The 19,288-nt window shown below is 43.8% G+C and overlaps 1 protein-coding gene and 1 pseudogene across 1 annotated transcript in view; both read right to left on the bottom strand.

Annotated features, from left to right (window-relative positions):
- Positions 1-8,644, bottom strand: part of RAB5A (RAB5A, member RAS oncogene family) — a 33,036-nt gene extending 24,392 nt beyond the window's left edge. The window contains exon 1 of the mRNA XM_049766150.1: positions 8,396-8,644. Within this exon, the coding sequence (XP_049622107.1) occupies positions 8,396-8,558 (163 nt within the window). The 5' untranslated portion in view covers positions 8,559-8,644. The remainder of the gene's footprint in view (positions 1-8,395) is intronic.
- Positions 4,236-4,328, bottom strand: LOC125998406 (uncharacterized; annotated as a pseudogene).
- Positions 8,645-19,288: the final 10,644 nt, after the last annotated feature.

Here is a 19,288-nt window from a genome sequence, read left to right on the forward strand (position 1 = left end):
CCGAAATTAAATGTATATAAACATTTATATATAAACATAATATGTATAATTTAATACATAAACATGTATATAAATGTATATAAACAGACACAGCAAATAACTTCATGGAATATATTTAAGATATATTGAGATACGAAATAATTATGTATTACATTCTTTGTAGCACTATAACAATCAGGAACACAAAACAACAAGCAAATCCCAAAGTGGAGAACTCATTAAATACATACTAATTGGGTGCACACATGGAAAAGTTATATTCAAGAAAAATGTTGATACATTTTAGGAACTGATATGGACAGAGCCTTGGGAGAATAATGTTCTTCAAGATGGCAACAAAATTTCCCATCCTTCATTCTTTGAAGACATTCCTCTCTTCCTAATCTGTGAGCTTTTTATCAGAGTATAACTGTATTAACTTCTAGTACTGAATCATAAAAGGTAGTCCAGTTTACACTTTTACACGCTCACTCTTAAATCTGGATCAGACTGTTAGGAAAGCCAAGCTAGAGTGTGATGTTAGTTACATATAGGTGTTTAACAGCACCAACTAGCAAATAGAGGCAGACAAATTCGAGCCCCAACACTGTCCTCCTGCAACACAGGACAAAGATCTACCAACTAAGGACACTCAGCAACCCGAAAATGACTGGAGGCCGGAGTGGTAGCACAGTGCTAGGGCATTTGCCTTGCACACAGTGGACCCGCCGGGTTGGATTCCCAGCATCCCATATGGTCCCCTGAGCCTGCCAGGAGTGATTTCTGAGCACAAAGCCAAAACCTGAGTGCCTTCAGGTGTAACCCCAAAACAAAAACAATAAAATGACTGCTTTAAAACATTAGGGTTTGGGATTATGTGTTAGTAGGTTTGATGCTTTAAATTGTGTAAAAGGAGAATATAGAGATTTCAGTGTGGCAAGTTTATTACTTACTGAAAAAATATACAGCACAGTTAATTTTTTTTCTCTGGCAGAAACACTCTAAAGAAATAGCTCAGAGAACTGGAGAACACATGCTTTGCAGGCCAGAAACCTGCAATAGTGCCACATGGTTATCCAAGTACCATTGCTGGGAGCAATTCCCTAGAACACAGCTTGAGTATATCCTCTGAACCCTGCTGAGTGTAGCCCAAACCTGACCTGCAAAGGACTTTTCAACCTAGACACACCTCTAAGCTAAAGCACATACTTGGCAAGTTCAACATATCTATCTATATCTACCCCTCCCTCCCTTCCTTCTACTATTATTCCAAGGATCTAATCCAGAACCTCACACGTGGCAATACATACACTCTTTACCCCAATGACACATCAGATCCAAAATGAGACTTTTTATCATCCTAGTACCACTGGGAACGATCTAGTCCTTGAGCACTCTAGATTGGCTCCCAAACTAAAAGACTTCAGTGTAATCTTTAATTTTTTTTAATATGGGGCCGGAGAGATAGCCTGGAGGTAGGGCATTTGCTTTACATTCCGAAGGACAGTGGTTCGAATCCCGGCATCCCATATGGTCCCCCGTGCCTGCCAGGGGCGATTTCTGGGCACAGAGCCAGGAGTAACCCCTGAGCTCTTCCAGGTGAGACCGAAAAATAAAATAAAAAAAATTTTAATATCTAATAACAAATTAATGAAATCAATCTGATGTAAGGTATAAAAATATGGTAATTGATTTAAATTTCAAAATATTTCACATTATTTTATTTTAAAGTGATATAAAAGAATGCCTTTCAATTTATTTCCTAACTTTTTTTTGGTTTTTGGGCCACACCCATTTGACGCTCAGGGGTTACTACTGGCTATGCGCTCAGAAATCGCTCCTGGCTTGGGGAACCATATGGGACGCCGGGGATGAAACCGCGGTCTGTCCTATGCTAGCGCTAGCGCTTGCAAAGCAGACACCTTACCTCTAGCGCCACCTTCCCAGCCACCCCTTATTTCCTAACTTGACTGTGAATCACATTTTCTAGTTTGATAATTTATCAATTTAGGAAAACATTTCAGAACAAAGACATACACGAAGGAGCAAGCTGTCTTTAAATGTCAGCTATCATTTGGCTGCAAAAACCTCAAGGGATTACTTTTCCAACCTCAGTACTCTCATCCATAAAATTAGGACTTCTGTATATAACCATGGAAATGTCCAGATGAGAATCACAAAAATGTTAAGTTCCACATGCACTACAAACAACAGTGACAAAAATATTATATTATCTTAATATTAACGGGTTATACCCTAAAAGCTTACATATTACTTATAAATGTAATAGATGAAAGCATAAAGCTAAAGTCTTCAAATAGTAAAGTCAGGTTACAAATAAAAAATAGGATTATTTATCCAGTAGAACACCTTTTAGCTCTAGTTTTTGAGCACACATAAAGTGCATTATCAAGTTTTTGACTGATGGAGGCTGTAGGTGTCTGATAATTATATTTACTAGATTCACCAATCATCAGATTACTCTCTTTGTATTTCTAAAGAATTTCTGCTATCTTCAGTTTTGGAAACAGGCTAAACCATGAACGAAGATTAGAGGGGTGGCTCAAATGCCTGGAACAAATACTCTGCATGCAGGGGGTTCGTGTTCAAACCATGGAACTGCCTGGCTTCCAAGGTACCTACAGGAGTGACTCCCAAGCGCGGTACTGGAAGAAATCCAAGTACTTTTGGTTATAGCCTCAAAACAAAATAAATAAAAATCTTGAATAACTGAATCTTCATTTTGTTTCTACCCTTTCCTCATCGACAGCAAAGGCTGAAGGTTATTCAATAGTTACTTAAAATATTGTTTTGCAATACATGTAAACACAGAATGTCTGCTCTCAATGAGTTTTCAGTGAGTTCAAATGATGCTGTCTTATGTAAATGAACTCAATGTGCACACTATAAACATTACATATAAGTACGTTACTAAGATATAAAAACTCAAAGAAGGGGGCTGGCATGGTGGCGCTAGAGGTAAGGTATCTGCCTTGCCAGTGCTAGCCTAGGATGGACCTCGGTTCAATCCTCTGGTATCACATATGGTCCCCCAAGCCAGGAGCGACTTCTGAGCGCATAGCCAGAAGTAACCCCTGAGGGTTACTGGGTGTGGCCCCAAATCCAAAAAACAAAAACAAACAAACAAAAAAAAACCTCAAAGAAGGAACCAGAGCAGCACATAAGGCGCTTGCATGTGGCCAACCCAGATTTGATTCTTGGCACTGTGTATATTACCCCAGGCACTCAGAGTGATCCCTGAGAACAGAGCCATTAATAAGCCCTTAGCACTGCCAGGTGTGGCAAAACAAACAAAACAAAACAATAAAATCCAAACAGAAATAAAACCACCTCAGAGTAGAAAGAATAACTTTCCCCAATTTTATTTTATAACCATACCATACCCCAATAGTAAAACCAAGTAATCTTTTGTGTTTTCTATTATAGCTATGAAAAAGATAAATTCCAAAAACCTTAAATACGCATAACATAAAACAGAAAATGGAGCAAATCACTCTTGATAGATGTTACAAAATTTATGCGCACATGCTATCTTACGTTGAATTTAGATGCCTATGGTATTTGAATTTTTTTTTTTTTTTTGTAGGATGTGTGTGTTTGGACCATGGCAAGCAATACTCAGGGATTATTCTTGGCTCTGCAATCAGGTATCACTCCTGGCAGTATTTGGGGAAATATAGGATGATGGAATTGAACATAGATCTGCCGTGTGCCAGGCAAGTGTCCCACAATAATATATAAGTATTTGGGAAGATAAGTATATAGGAGATAAAGTAGAAAAAATATTTGGGGATTTAGAATTAAAGTAGGGGCTCGAGCGGTGGTACAAGAGTAAGGCGTCTGCCTTGCAAGCGTTAGCCTAGGACGGACTGCAGTTCGATTCCCTGGCATCCCATATGGCCCCCCCAGCCAGGAGCAACCCCTGAGTGTCAACAGGTGTGGCACCAAAACAAAAACAAACAAAAACAAAAAATAGCATTATGTGGGGCCGGAGCGATAGCACAGTGGTAAGGCATCTGCCTTGCAGGCAGCCAACACAGGACAGACCCCGTTTTGAATCTCGGCATCTCATGCGGTCCCCCGAGCCTGCCAGGAGTGACTTCTGAGCACAGATCCAAGAGTAACCCCTGAGCACTGCTGCATATGACCCCCCCCCCCCAAATGTGGGTATGAGAGATACTACATGGATTAAGGAAGGATTTTCCTTGTAAGTGGCTAACCCCAACTGGATCCCCGAACACATATCGTCCCTGGTGAACCTCATCAACCAGGGCCATACTAATCTTCTCTGTATTGTTCCAATTTTCATATATGTGCTGCTGAAGCACATATGGTCCCTGGAGAACCTTAGGGGTGACACCTCTGTGCCCAGAGCTAATTAGGTATGGTCCCCAAACATAAAAAATTAAGCAGCAATAAGCAATACTAATATACACTATCAGAATATAGTATTTATTCAATTTTGTCCCCCATACTAAACCATGAGTTCATTTTTGAATTCTGATACTGAGCAGTTAGGAATTTAATAAGTGAATAAAAAAAATGACAGCTCAATACCAGAAAGTACAGGGGGTAAGGTGCTGCTCTGGTTCAAAACCTTCATTTGGTCACAGGAGCACTAAGAAAATTTAACCCAGAACTCAAGCAAGTGAGGCCCAAATGCTCCTACAACTTGCACCAAATTACTTAAGGGCGGGATATTTAGTTCAGAAATCATGAGTTTGATTTTTTGGTACCACCACAGTCCTCCACAATGCTATGAGTGGTGCCAGAAAGAACCCTGGCATAGTCAGATACAGTGATACAACAAATGATAAAGAAAAACCTCACAAACTTATTGATCTTTGGGTCATACCCAGTAGTGTTTAGGGTTTACTGAGTTCAGGGATCACTCCTGATGGTGCTGGGGGATCATATATGGTACCAGAGATCAAACCTGGTAAGATGCATGCATACAAGGCAAGCACTCTACTAACTGCCCTATTCTCTGGCCATAAATAACAGTAGTTAAAAAAACTTTGTTGGGCTGGAAAAATAGCACAGAGGGTAGGGCATTTGCCTTGCATGTGGCTGACCTGGGTTTGAGCCATGGAGTTTTATATGGTCCCCTGAGCCTGTCAGGACTGATTTTTCAGTGCAGAGCCAGGAGTAATCCCTGAACGCCACCGGGTGTGTGTCCCCCCCATAAAAAAGGTCAATTTTTAATTTGGTGGGAGTGGTAACAATCATACACATAGATGTGAAATCCTTTGTTTCATTACACGGTAAATCAGTAAGTTACTATTATCATATTTTTTAGGAAAAAATGGAAATTAAATGGTTTTTAATGAAGTTTTTGTGTGCTTTTTTTTTCCCTAAACATGATTTGATTCCCATTTTTTGAGAGTGGGTTCCGCTTGTTTTTGGGCCAGTGCTCAGGGTTTACTCCTGGTTCTGCACTTTGGGAATCTATCTGGGTGGGCTTGGGGAACAATATGGAGTGTTAGGGATCAAATCTAGGTTGGTCTTATCCACTGCTTTCTTTCTCAAACTTTTATATTCTGGGATGCTTAGAATCTACAATCTACAACTTAAGAGTTAAGAACTGTTCCTAAAAGAACAGGGTCCATTATATACATGTAGAAGTTCACTTTACTGTTTTATGTTTGTTTTGGGGCCATACTTGTACTTGGCTCTATGTTCAAGAAGCCATGCTGTACATGCCAAAGACTGAACTCTTGACTCTGGCAATGCAAAACATGCACTTTTCTTTGAGCAACTTCCCTGGCCTATGTTGTTCACTTTAATGTGACATCTTTTTTTTTTTTGGTTTTTGGGCCACACCCAGCGGTGCTCAGGGGTTACTCCTGGCTGTCTGCTCAGAAATAGCTCCTGGCAGGCACGGGGGACCATATGAGACACCAGGATTCGAACCAACCACCTTTGGTCCTGGATCGGTGCTTGCAAGGCAAACGCTGCTGTGCTATCTCTCTGGGCCCCTCAATTTTTCTTTTAATGTGCTATATTAGAAAAAATTTCTCTTAGAAGATACATGGGGTATTGATGGAACTGGAATAATACCACAGCTTGCATGAAGCCAACCCAGGATGGAGCCAGGTTCAATCCCCAGCATCCCCGATGATCCCTCAAGCCTGCCAGGAGATGTTGCAGTGTGAAGTTACATGGAGTATTAAAAACAAGAAGTCTATTAATTTAATTAACAATTAATCAATCATTAAAATTTAAATTAACTTATACATTTATTAATTGTTGTATATGTTCTCCAAAGGGAGAAAGGATGGATCAACTTAACTGTGGTGTTGAGCCTAGAATTCATCTTTATTGTGGGAAATATTGCCATTAAAAATCTTGTCAAGTGGGCTAGCCAATAGACTTTTATCTTTCGTAGGGCCAATCCGGTTAAATCCTTGGTATCCCATATGTGATATGGTCCTGAGCCTGCCAAGAATGAGCACAGGCAGAAGTAAACCCTAAACAGCCACAGGGTACCAAAAATTAAACCAAATAATACCAACCAAACTAAAAACAAACTTGCCAGCCAGTTACATTAACTTTCTGTAGAAGTTTTTTGTTTTTTTTTTGGGGGGGGAGGGTCACACCTGGCAACGCTTAGGGGACCATATGGGATGCTAGGATTTGAACCACCATCCTTCAGCATGCAAACACCCTACCTCCATGCTATCTCTCTGGCCCCAACTTTCTGTAAAGGTTTAAGGTGACTGACATGACCCAACAGTTTTTAAAATGCTACCTACCACTTGGACCAATTAGCATTTGTCCACTTTGATTTCTAGATGTTTGAGTTTGAAAGTAGTATTTCTTTACTAACCACACACATGAACAAAGAAACCACAAAGGGTGTGTTAAAAATATCATTAAAGGGCCCGGAGAGATAGCACAGCGGCGTTTGCCTTGCAAGCAGCCAATCCAGGACCAAAGGTGGTTGGTTTGAATCCCGGTGTCCCATATGGTCCCCCGTGCCTGCCAGGAGCTATTTCTGAGCAGAAAGCCAGGAGTAACCCCTGAGCACCGCCGGGTGTGGCCCAAAAACCAAAAAAAAAAAATAAATAAAAATCATTAAAATATCAAGATTTTTGACTCAAAAAAATGTACTACCATTTCGAAGTTCACTGATCACAAAAAACAAAACAAAACAAAACAAAAACCACTAGGTGATGTAACATTGTAACACGATACACAAATGTAGATTCAGGCAACATTTTATGCAGTTACTAAAGTGAAACACCACACATCTGAAGTATTCCCTATAGATAAGGGAAAACTGGGAGCAGCATAGATCCATGCTTCAACTTAGAAGGGTCTGAGAGCACAACCTTCCCAAGTATAATTTCTTTAGGTTTATTATGGATAGCAAAGTTTTGCTTCTGAAAGATGGACTTTAAGCTGTTACATGACATAGTCTATCTGACCTATTTCAAAAGTCCAACCATTGAAATATTAAATTATATTCATATATATATACCCAAATAGAGCACAGCTTACTTACAAACTCCTTGCAAAGTATGTTTAATCTTAAAAGATTATGGCTCCTAACATTTAAAAGCTTCAACTAAAAATACAATAAAAACTTCAACTAAGGTCCCCCAACCTAACTACTTTGCCCCAAAGCTATCTCTAATTGTGATTTCAATCCACAATACAACACAATTGTCTCTCTTCAGTTATTCATCTTGCCCTTCTGTCATCTTGTTCCTATCACAACTACATAAGCAATACTTAGTCTACCTCTTTACCTAATAATTTTAATTTTGAGGGGCCACTCCTGGCTCTGTGCTCAGGTGTCACTCCTGTCAAGTGCTGGGGATCAACCTGGGTCTCTGGCATGAGAAGCATGTGTTCAGTGAGTTGAGCCCTCTTTCCAGCTCCTAAGGTAAACAAACTCTCTTACTATTGTCACCATTCCAAGGTCAATGTACTATATACAAATATGTATAGTATTTTATAATGCCAAGATATCCACATAAACTCCTATTACTTAATTCTGCTATTTTGCAATTTTTTTATCTTAGTTTCTACTTAATCATCTTAAAAGACAAACATCAAAATGGAAGTTTTTTTTTTGGTTTTTGGGCCACACCCGGTGACGCTCAGGGGTTACTCCTGGCTATGCACTCAGAAGTCGCTCCTGGCTTGGGGGACCATATGGGACGCCGGGGGATAGAACCTCGGTCCGTCCTAGGCTAGCTCAGGCAAGGCAGGCACCTTACCTCTAGCGCCACCACCCGGCCCCAAAATGGAAGTTTTATCTCAAGTAATTTTATAGCATGTGCCTAGTGAACAGCTCTTTTCTTCAATTCATGATTAAAACACAAACCGCAAATTGTTTCTGGCAATATGATTCAAAATTGAAAGAATTAAGGAAAACAATTCTTACCCCCAATGGTACTTTCTTGAAATTCATGAAATTGGCCTTTCACAAAACGAAGCACTAGGCTTGATTTGCCAACAGCAGATTCTCCAAGAAGTACTAGTTTGAACTGGCATATTTTATTTCCAGTATTTGGCCCGTTGGGTCTTGTTGCTCCTCGATTAGCCATGTCCAAATTTGAAATAAGTCCCTAATTGCAGTTTCTTAATTGAATTTCCAGGATGCAAGGTGTCAATGTTTTCTTTACGGAGTTAAAAAAAACCTGTAAGAAAGAAATACAAACAGTAACCACGTTAGTTAACCTTGTCTGTGTTTCTATATGAACATTAAAAGATCATCTGTACAGTGAATGACAATTTAGTTTGATCCACTACATTGTTATCATTTTTAGTCTTGGGGCCACACCAGGTAGTGCTCAGGGTTTGCTCCTGGTTCTGCACTCAGGAATCAGTCCTGGAGGGGCTCTGGAGACCATATGGAATGCTCAAGTTAGTGGCATAGAAGGCTAGTGCCCTACCCACTGACTGCAGCCCCAGTTCGCTATGTTTTAAAAGAAAGGTATGAGAGAAACTAAAACTCATGCTGTAATTTTCAGGGCTTTTTAAGATAATCTTTATTAAAAACTCAACTTTATGCCAGAAACTGTTTTTAATACATATTGGACACTTTAAAGAATTCATTTTGTTTTTTTTTTGGTTTTTGGGCCACACCCGGCAGTGCTCAGGGGTTACTCCTGGCTGTCTGCTCAGAAATAGCTCCTGGCAGGCACGGGGGACCATATGGGACACCGGGATTCGAACCAACCACCTTTGGTCCTGGATCCGCTGCTTGCAAGGCAAACACCGCTGTGCTATCTCTCCGGGCCCGAATTCATTTTTAATTCTGTAAGAACTAAGACTCTTACTACTGTCCTTAAAAATAAGCAAAGAGGTTCAGAGAGGTTAAGTAACTTGACCAAGGTCACAGTTACTGTGACAGCTGTATTTAAAACCCAGGACCAAAGGTGGTTGGTTCGAATCTTGGTGTCCCATATGGTCCCCCGTGCCTGCCAGGAGCTATTTCTGAGCAGACAGCCAGGAGTAACCCCTGAGCACCGCCGGGTGTGGCCCAAAAAACCAAAAAAAAAATCAAGTGTTTTTTTTTTTTTTAAATAAAAAAAGACAGTTGTTGGCCGCACGGGGGACCATATGGGACACCAGGATTCGAACCAACCACCTTTGGTCCTGGATTGGCTGCTTGCAAGGCAAACGCCGCTGTGCTATCTCTCCGGGCCCTTTTACTTCAAATCTAATCAATACTAATATATTAAATATAAAGATTCCCTTTCCATAACTCCAACTACGCGTTTCTCTTTTTCTTTTTCGTTTTTCGGCCACACCCATTTGATGCTCAGGGGTTACTCCTGGCTAAGTGCTCAGAAATCGCCTCTGGCTTGGGGGGATCATATGGGACACCGGGGATGGAACTGGTCCTTCCTTGGCTAGTGCTTGCAAGGCAGACACCTTACCTCTAGCGCCACCTCACCGGCCCCTAAGTTTCTTTTTCATTTAAGAATTTGTCTTCCTCAATGAAATCAATTTCTAAGAATATTCTGTAAAAAATATATGTAAGATCTTACATTCTGGAGACATTAAATTAGCAGTCTTATTTAAAGGTCATTTTTAAACTGCCCTGACTTATCTTTGGTTATACACACAGAAATAGTTTGTAGATGAAATGACATATGAGTTGCTTCCTAACAATGGGGACTTAAACACACCAGATAAACCCTAAGATAATTGAAGGCAGGTAATGGGTTCACGATGCTCTTCTCCCTACTCCCCCGGATTAAGAAAAGTATCTCCTGAAATAAAAAAACAAAACCAACTTCCAACTCTTTCAACCACCCTTAAAACAACAGTTTCAAGACTAGCCTCACCTATACCAATTTCTACAGGTGCAAATTCTTTCGTTTTCAAATGTTCTGGTGAAATCTGACACATAGCTTCTGAGAAATAAGTGAAGATATATCTGTAAAGGACCTCTCGGACAGTAGCTCACACCCAGAGCAGAGATTAACACTGGCAATGAAATGGGTATTTGGCGAGTTAATGATCCATCATCAAACAAAATGTCACATAGATTAAAAACGCACCAACACCCTTTCAGATCTTATATATAACCAAAATACTTTCCAACTACCAGATTAACTACAAAATTGGTTATTAAGAAAACGAAACAAGACTATGACCTAACATTTCTATGGAACTCGCAAACCTGCAGGGAAAAACGTCAGATTCCCCACCCCTACCCCTAAAACCAAGAAGATCTACATTTAGCTTTGCCTTTTAAGGTTTAAAGGTATTGGGTTACGGTCACCCTCAAGGTTCTGAAAGAGGAAGTAACAAATAACAATTATAAATATCCTCTCGGCGCAATAAAGCTAAAAAAGTTACGTCCGTGGATAAGTCCCTAGTCACTGAAACTAGTCTCAGCAGAAGGTTCTCCATCAAAATGCATGCCAGGCCTTGGCAAAAACAACTGGGGTCGGCCGGTTAAAGATTTCTGGGGGGGGGGGGGGGGCTGTTGGATCAAAGAAACAAAACAAAAGCCCAGTATCAGAGGCAGCAGCTCACAAATTTACAAGGGCAGCTAGCTATTTTGTGCTGGATTCCCCCACTCTTAAAAAAAATAAAAGAACCCTGCTTACAACAGAACATTCCCAGGAGCTCACATTGTCCAAAGTTTTACACTGTTTACTGATCACAGTTTAGGGGGTGAGCAAACCCCAGGGGGGTGAATTGTGACGTTCGAGCTCAAAAAAAAGTAGGAATGTGGGGGGCGGGTGGATGGATCCAGGCTGGAACGGATTCGCTCTAGGGCGGGGGAATCACAGCTTATCTTGCTTATTTGGAGTCGTTCAAAAATGGGGTTCAGAGCCTCATGGAAGACCAGGTCATGTCTTAATTAAATTTTGGGGTGTGTGCGCGTGTGGAGACGCCCCCTTTCCTCTCCCTTGAGAGGGAGGCGGAGCTCCTTCCATTTCACACCTGCCAGACTCCCCTCCCCCGGGGCTCCTCCGGGGGAGCACCTGAGCGAAAGGGGGCGGAGGGGAGGCACTCCCCGACTGCTCAGGATCCACGATCTCTCTCTCTGGGTCTCTAGAGCCGAACCTGGCGTGGAATGGAATTGAAACTGGGGTGCCCCCCACCTCCACCCCACCCTGAGGCCTGAGGGGCGAGGCGGAAGCGCGGCCTCCGGGACGCTCCGGCGGCGCCATCTTGAGAAGGGAAAAAGGGGGGGACACTCGGCGGGCGGCCCATCTCCTCAGCCGGCCGCCCCGGAATGTTGTGCTGTGCCAAAAAATACCCCGACAGGGAGGCGAAGGAGCCACGGGGGGCCGGCCCGCGGAGGCTGCAGGGTGTTCACGGTGCAGGGAGGCTCGAGAAGGGAGAGCCGGGGAGGGCCGAGCGGGGCCGGGGCCCAGGCCGAGGCGAGGCGGTGGCAGCGGCGGCGCCGGGCGGGCTACCTGGGAGGCCGCGGGGCTGCGTTCCGCGGAGACGGCGAGGGCGTCCCAGAGCGTCTCCGGCGAGGCGAGGGCGAGGGCGAGGGCGAGGCCGGGCCTGCGCGCTGCTGCGGCTGTGTCTGTGTCTGTGGCCGAGGCGGCGGCGGCGGCGTCTCCTCAGACTGGCCGGGCGAGGAGGGTTCGAGTCCTGGGGCCGCCCCCGGCGGGCTCCGTCTCCGCCTCTCCGGCGCGCTGCTCCGCCTTCCTTCCTCTTACCTTTCTCCTCCTCCTCCTCCTCGTCTTCCAGCCCGGAGCGGAGCGCCGACTGATTCTTCCGCCAGCCGCCTTCTCCACAGTCCCTCCTCCTCCTCCTCCTCCTCCCACCGCGGCGGCCGCTCGGAACCCAAACACAAACACCACCCCAGACCCAGCGCGGGAGCCACTTCCGCCGCCCGGCGCCGGCCTCGCCGCCACGTTGCTCGCACGTCGCGAGCCGCGCTCCGACGTCACTTCCGGCCGGCTCCAGGCAGAGCGCTGCTTAAGTCTTCGCAGGGCAAGTCACGCCCACCACGGGGCGGGGCCTATGCGCCACGTGACGCCGCGACTTGCTCCTCTGGCCTGCCTCCTTCCATCAGGCCACGCCCTTCGTCATTTCCGGCCGTCTACAGTCTCAGCGCTTCCTCAGCTTCGCGGCCCTCATTCTTAACTCACGCCCACCGCACCACGGGGCGGGGCCGATATGTCACGTGACGCCGCAGCTGCCGCCCCTTCGGCTCCCTCAGCCTATCGCCTCCGTCTTTTCCTCAGACCACGCCCTTACCTACGTCACTTCTGGCCGTCTCCAGGCAGAGCGCTTCTTCAGTCCTCAAGCCACGCCCACCCTACGGGGGGTGGTGCGTTCTCAGGGGCGGGGCCTATGCATCACGTGACTCCGCGAGCTGCCCTTTCGGTTCCTCTCAGCCCTTGCCCCTTTGTCACTTCCGGCCGACTCCACAGCAGAGCGCTTCTTCAGCCCTCTCCAAAACCACGCCCACCCCTAGTGGTGGGCGGGGCCTGAGTGTCACGTGACGCCGCGATCTGTATTCTGTATTCGCCCCTTCGACTCCCTCAGCCTCTCCCCTTCTTCCCTCAGACCACGCCCCTTTTGCCGTCACTTCTGGCCGGCTCCTGTCAGAGCGCGACCACAGCTTCCTCAGCCCTCCTCTCAAGCCACGCCCACCAGGAGGGAGGAGGCGTGGTCGGGGTGTCACGTGCCACCGCGAGCTCCCCCTTCGGGCTCCCTCAGCCTCCCGCGGCCCGCCTGTCCCGGCGCCATTGTTATCTGGGCGGCGGTCTGAGGCGCTGTGCCCTGCACGCCCTGCTGTCTGTGGCCTGCCTTGGGGCTTGCCCGGAAGCACTCGAGTTGTTGGTGCTCCCAGCCTTTGTGGGCGGTGGTTGTTTTCCTCTGTGACTATTATTACCTCACAGTCCACTCCTACTTGAACCAACTCACCTCACCCCAAAGCTGGCTGTTTGGAGATCATTTTTCCACTGCAAAAAAACTCCCCCTAATTTTTTTTGTTTTTGTTTTTGTTTTGTTTTTGGGTCACATCCGACTTTGCTCAGGGGTTCCTCCTGCCTCTGCGCTCAGAAATCGCTCTTGGCAGGCTCTGGGACGACCCTATGGGATGCTGGGATTCGAACCCTGGCCTTTGTTGGCTGCATGCTATTGCTCCGGCTCCCAGACTAACTCCCCATCATTTTTATGCCTGTAGACGGAGTGAGTCCATAAAGGCTATTTTTTTCTATCAGTCCTCCAACGTTGTCTTGAGAATGGAGGAGATCCTGCCAGAGTAACTTTGCAGAGTTACTGTTTTTTTTTGGGGGGGGGGGTCACACTACTAGGGGGTGCTCAGGGGCTATTCCTGGCTCTGAGCGGGGAAGTAGCTCTATGGTGGGACTCAGGAGACGGTGCAATGCCTGGATGGACCCCCATCTGGGCGCCCGGGTGTGCTCAGCCCTAGGATTGATCTACCCGGTCCCCTGGCTTTTGAGGAGAGAGGGAAACTCCCCCAAAAGAATAGCTTTCGTGGTTACCCTTCTCCAGCTACTGTACTAAACGGATGATTGCATTTTATTTTTATTTTATTTGCAAGGTTTATGGGGAAGTTCAAGTCGTCTTTTTTCCTCTCCTGGCTTGGAATGAATATTACCAGCCCGGAGTGGTCCCAGCCCTGAGCTCCTACCGCCTGGCCTTAACTCATGGTTGGGGAATGAATGGGCCGGCCTGTTTAGATTGTGAAGCACAGAGATTGAGTAACTTAACTGGTCCCAACTCATCGAGGAGATGGAGTGGAAATTGAGTTCTAATCTTGGGTAGTCTGGTCCCAGAACCAAAAATTTCCACCACCTGTGTCCTCTTTCTTTGCTAAGATTCCTGTAAGGTGTGCAGGTTACTTTGGTTAAATCTCACTGTTAGCAGTGTCTGGCCAAGTAGCAAAAGCAGAACAGAACAAAATTTGTTATTTGGTGGAATGCTCAACTGTTTTTCCCTTGGGATGAGGGGGATAGTTTAGGGGAACTGCAGTTGTCATCATTCATAGCTCTGTTTGGAGGACATCAATATTGTCTTCGAAGTGGACTTGGGGTCCAATAAGCCTCTGGGTGTCCAGACAGCATTATGCAATGAGTTGATCTGAACTCTGGAACAGCCAGTCTTTCAGATCAACACACTTACTAACCAGAAGAGTATAATTTGTCATCCTAAATGGTATCTGTGGCACTTAATCCCTGAGGGGTTGTTTCAATATGATATTAGTCATGGTTTTACCTCTCAGACAATCCTAGGAAGAACCAGGAAATATAGGTTATGTCACTTCTGTTTGGGCATGTCAAACAACAGTATGTCTACAACGAAATTTATTTCCCCTTAAACCTGCTTCTGCTTGGTGACTGGCATTGACAACCTCCCAGACCCCAAGATCTGAAAATGCAGAATCATCTTCAACTCTTTCTTCTTTTTCTCACAGACTAAGTAAATCTGAATCCCAATGCTTGGACCACGGAAGTAGTCATATAAGCTGATATATATACTTTTGACTTTTTAATCTGTTCTATACAGTTCAGCCATATACTCTCCCATTCAGAAATACTCATTGATGGGCCCGGAGAGATAGCATGGAGGTAGGGTGTTTGCCTTTCATGCAGAAAGATGGTGGTTCGAATCCTGGCATCCCATATGGTCCCCTGAACCTGCCAGGAGCAATTTCTGAGCGTAGAGCCAGGAGTAACCCCTGATCGCTGCTGGGTGTGACCCCAAAAAACAAAAAAATAAAAACAACAGAAATGCTCAATGATATAACTATAACTCCCATCCCAACGCCTATTTCTTTCATTCTTTTTCTATAATCTCCTCCCTACAATCTTGCTTTGAGCTTTCCCTATTAATTCTGGTCTATGCTTTTCCCAGAATGTGTTCCTTTAGATGGCACCTAAGGGGCCAGAGAGAGAGAGCATAGAGGTGGGACATTTGCTTTGCAAATGACCTGGGAGGAACCTATTTGGATTCCCAGCATCCCATATGGTCCCCCAGCCATTCAGGTGCGATTTCTGAGTGCAGAGCCAAGAGTAACCCTGGAGCATCAAGTTCTTAAGGAAAAAAATTATGACACCTAAGATTCTCATTGAATTTGTCTTTTTTCTGTCGTGTCAGAATACTCTATGAAATTCTTCTACATGAGAGTGCCCTTTTATTCTTGAAGGGCTATGCCCCTTAGAAGATGCCATAGTGCATTATCCTCGAATAATTTTTTCCATGTGTACATGTCTATGAGAAACTAGTGATTTGTAACAATAATAAAGTAAAACAGTTATAACAGTACATTATAAAGGTGTGTGAACATTTTTTTACTCTGGAAATATTTCATGTCAATATTTTTAGGCCACCATTGACTACAAGTTATTGAAACTGCAGAAAGTTAAACCATGGAAATGGAGGACTGCTGTATGTCTTACTGTACAGATAGAAAATACCTAGATTGTTCTTCTTGGATTTTTATTCCTCTTATAATTTAAAAGTTCATAAGAGCCTTGACTATAATTACCTTAGTTCTTCACAATGAAATTTTGACAGATCTAATAGACCCCACCCAGAATATTTGTTAATTGTTTATTTAGAAAGGTATTTACATCTTTTTTTTTTTTTTTTTTTTTTTTTTTTGTGGTTTTTGGGTCACACCCGGCAGTGCTCAGGGGTTACTCCTGGCTCCATGCTCAGAAATTGCTCCTGGCAGGCACGGGGGACCATATGGGACGCCGGGATTTGAACCGATGAACTCCTGCATGAAAGGCAAACACCTTACCTCCATGCTATCTCTCCGGCCCGGTATTTACATCTTTAATACATTTAATACAGGCTGAAAACCTGTATTAAATCCTTGGCACCACATGGGCCCCTAAACTCCTCTAGATGTACACACTATCACCCCACTTGCCGTGTGTGTGTGTGTGTGTGTGTGTGTGTGTGTGTGTGTGTGTGTGTGTGTAGGGGTAGGAATAGCAGTTTTGGGTCACATCCTTTGTTCTTTGGGGACTTGGCCCTTGGTTGAGTTCATAAGGTCATTCCTGTAGCATCTGAGACCATGTGGTGTAGGGGTCATACCTGGGTCTTCAAATATAAAATGGATATTTAGTCCATAGAGCTATCTCTCCAGCCAAAATTTTATTTTCTAATTCACCCTCAGTTCATATTACATATTTTTATATTTTGATTATAATTTGTCTGGAAGTGTCCTGCTCTAATACCTAGTATTTCTGAGATCCAGTGGTAATTTTAGTGAGATTGAAGTGGTTCAGGAAAACATGTATTGCCATCCACAATATACCTACCTCATTTTATCTTAACCCTTCATAATTTAGGTAGGGGGACTGATAATTATGTTTTACTGTCAGATATGGGATTTGACCAGAGAGATAGGATACAAGTACACTTGCCCAGTATGCAGCTGACTCTACTTCAATGCCCAGCACCATAAATGGTCCCCAGACAGTGCCAGGGGTCACTTCTTTTTTTATTTGTTTTGGGAGCACACCCAGCAGTGCTCAAAGGTTACAACTGGCTCTGCATTCAGAATAATGCCTGGCTGTCTGGGACCATATGGAATGCTAACATTCACTTTACCCATTGTACTATCTCTCTAACCCCATGCTAAGGATCACTTCTAAGCACTGAGCCAGAAATAAACAGCACTGCCAGGTGTGCCCTGACCTCCTCCCTCCAATTTGAATGTGGGTTCTTACTAACAAAATTAGTGAAGAATGAAAGATCCAAATTAAGTGATAAAGCCTTGACTATAGTTCTTAGTGTGTTTCTACTTTGTCATCTCTAAAGACTCACTCATGAATCACTAGCACCATATATGGCATCTCTTAATCATGCACAGCATACCATATTTTCTATCCTTGGTTCCAGGAAATCTGTCTTGTATATTTAAGTAAATATTTGCATAGGTGACAATGAATGGTAACATTTACTTTGAATTGGTATTTACTGAAGACAAACCAAAAGGTAACTAACTTAAGGAATTGTAAGTGTGGCAGCATGGCAAAAAAGAGAAATATTGAACACTTAGCAGCATTTTTTTATTTTAAAAGCTGGTGTCTTTGCATGGCATTATACTATCTAATTCCAATTCTAAAGTAGCTTCCCTTCACATCAAAGCACATCATTTCTCACATCATGCAAGACAGTGCTTTAGCTGCCCCCAGCACATCTTTTTTTTTCTTTTTCTTTTTCTTTTTTTGGACTACACCCAGTGGTGCTCAGGAGTTACTCCTAGCTCTGTGCTCAGAAATCAGACCTGGCAGTCACAGGAGAACCATATGGGATGTCAGGAATTGAACCTGTGCAAGGCTAACTCCCTACTCACTGTGCTTTTGCTCTATTCCAGCACATAATTTTTTAAATATTTATTACTGCATTTATCACACTAAATGTCTTAATTATTGGTTACTTGATAGTTATATATTTCCATTAAAATATAAATTTCAGGGGATAATATTTATATATCTATCTGTATTTATTTATATAGAAGTATATATACATACATATATATTTTTATATATACATATATATAATCCAGGACTGGAAAGATAGCAATAGTTTAATGGGCTGGATATATGCTAGAGGCCAGGGTTTCCCTGCCATGGCATGGTCTCTTGAGCATTGCTGACAGCAAATCACTCCCCCCTCCGCTGACAGCAAATCACTCCCCCCTCCCCTGGCACTGCTTAGGTGTGGTCCCCAAACAAATCACACACACACACACACACACACACACACACACACACACACACACATTCATACATTCCTGGAGTGAGCGTTTGACAAATTTCTTTGTTTTCCATGTACTGGTATAAAGCAGGGATTCAAGAAGTCCTTTTTTTTTTTTTTTTTTCGTTTTGGTTTGGTTTTTGGGCCATACCCGGTGATGGCTCAGGGATTACTCCTGGCTATTCGCTCAGAAATCGATCCTGACTTGGGGGACTTTATAGGACGCCAGGGGATCTAACCTTGGCCGGTCCTAGGCTAGGTAGGGCAAGGAAGTTAGTTGCCTTACCGCTTGCACCACCTCTCCGGCCCCAAGAACTCCTTTTTTTGAAAAACAAACAAACAAAAAATATATGTATATATGCATATATATTATTTGGTGGTGGTGGGTATTAATGGGGCACACTTGGTGGTGTCCAGGGATCACTCCTTAAGGATCAAACTCAAGTCTCAAGAGCAAAACATACAGACAAGCTCTTTGAGCTATCTTCCAGACTTCTCAAAGAGTTCTTAAAAATCACTAAATCCTCTGGGACCGGAAAGATACTTTAGAGGACAGGACTTTTACCTTTCATGATTCTTGGCACCCCATATGGCCTCTGAGCCCAGCCATCTGTGGCCCCAAAACAAAACATTATAAAATTTCATTCAAAATTTTATATAACTGTTCTATACCTTTTTTTTTTGGAGGGGGGAGTCACACCTGGCATTGCTCAAGGGTTACTCCTGGCTATATGCTCAGAAATTGCTCCTGGCAGGCTCTGGGGACCATATGGGATGCCGGGATTTGACATTTTGCATGCAAGGCAAGCACCTTACCTCCACGCTATCTCTCCAGCCCCTGTTCTATACCTTCTACCCCTATTTAAAACATAACAAATATTCACCATTATATGCTCCTTTAAAAAAAATTGAGTTTTGGGCCATAACCATAGTGCTCAGAGGTTACTCCTGGCTCTGCACTCAGAAATAACCTCTGGCAGGTTCCAGGGATTGTATGGGATGCCATGGATCAAAACCAGGACAGCTGCATGTAAGGTAAACATCTGCCTGCTGTGCTATTACTCCAGGCCCCCAAAAATATTTTTATTAAGATATAATAATATGC

The sequence above is a fragment of the Suncus etruscus genome, chromosome 20 (assembly GCF_024139225.1).
Source record: "Suncus etruscus isolate mSunEtr1 chromosome 20, mSunEtr1.pri.cur, whole genome shotgun sequence".
NCBI lineage: Eukaryota > Metazoa > Chordata > Mammalia > Eulipotyphla > Soricidae > Suncus > Suncus etruscus.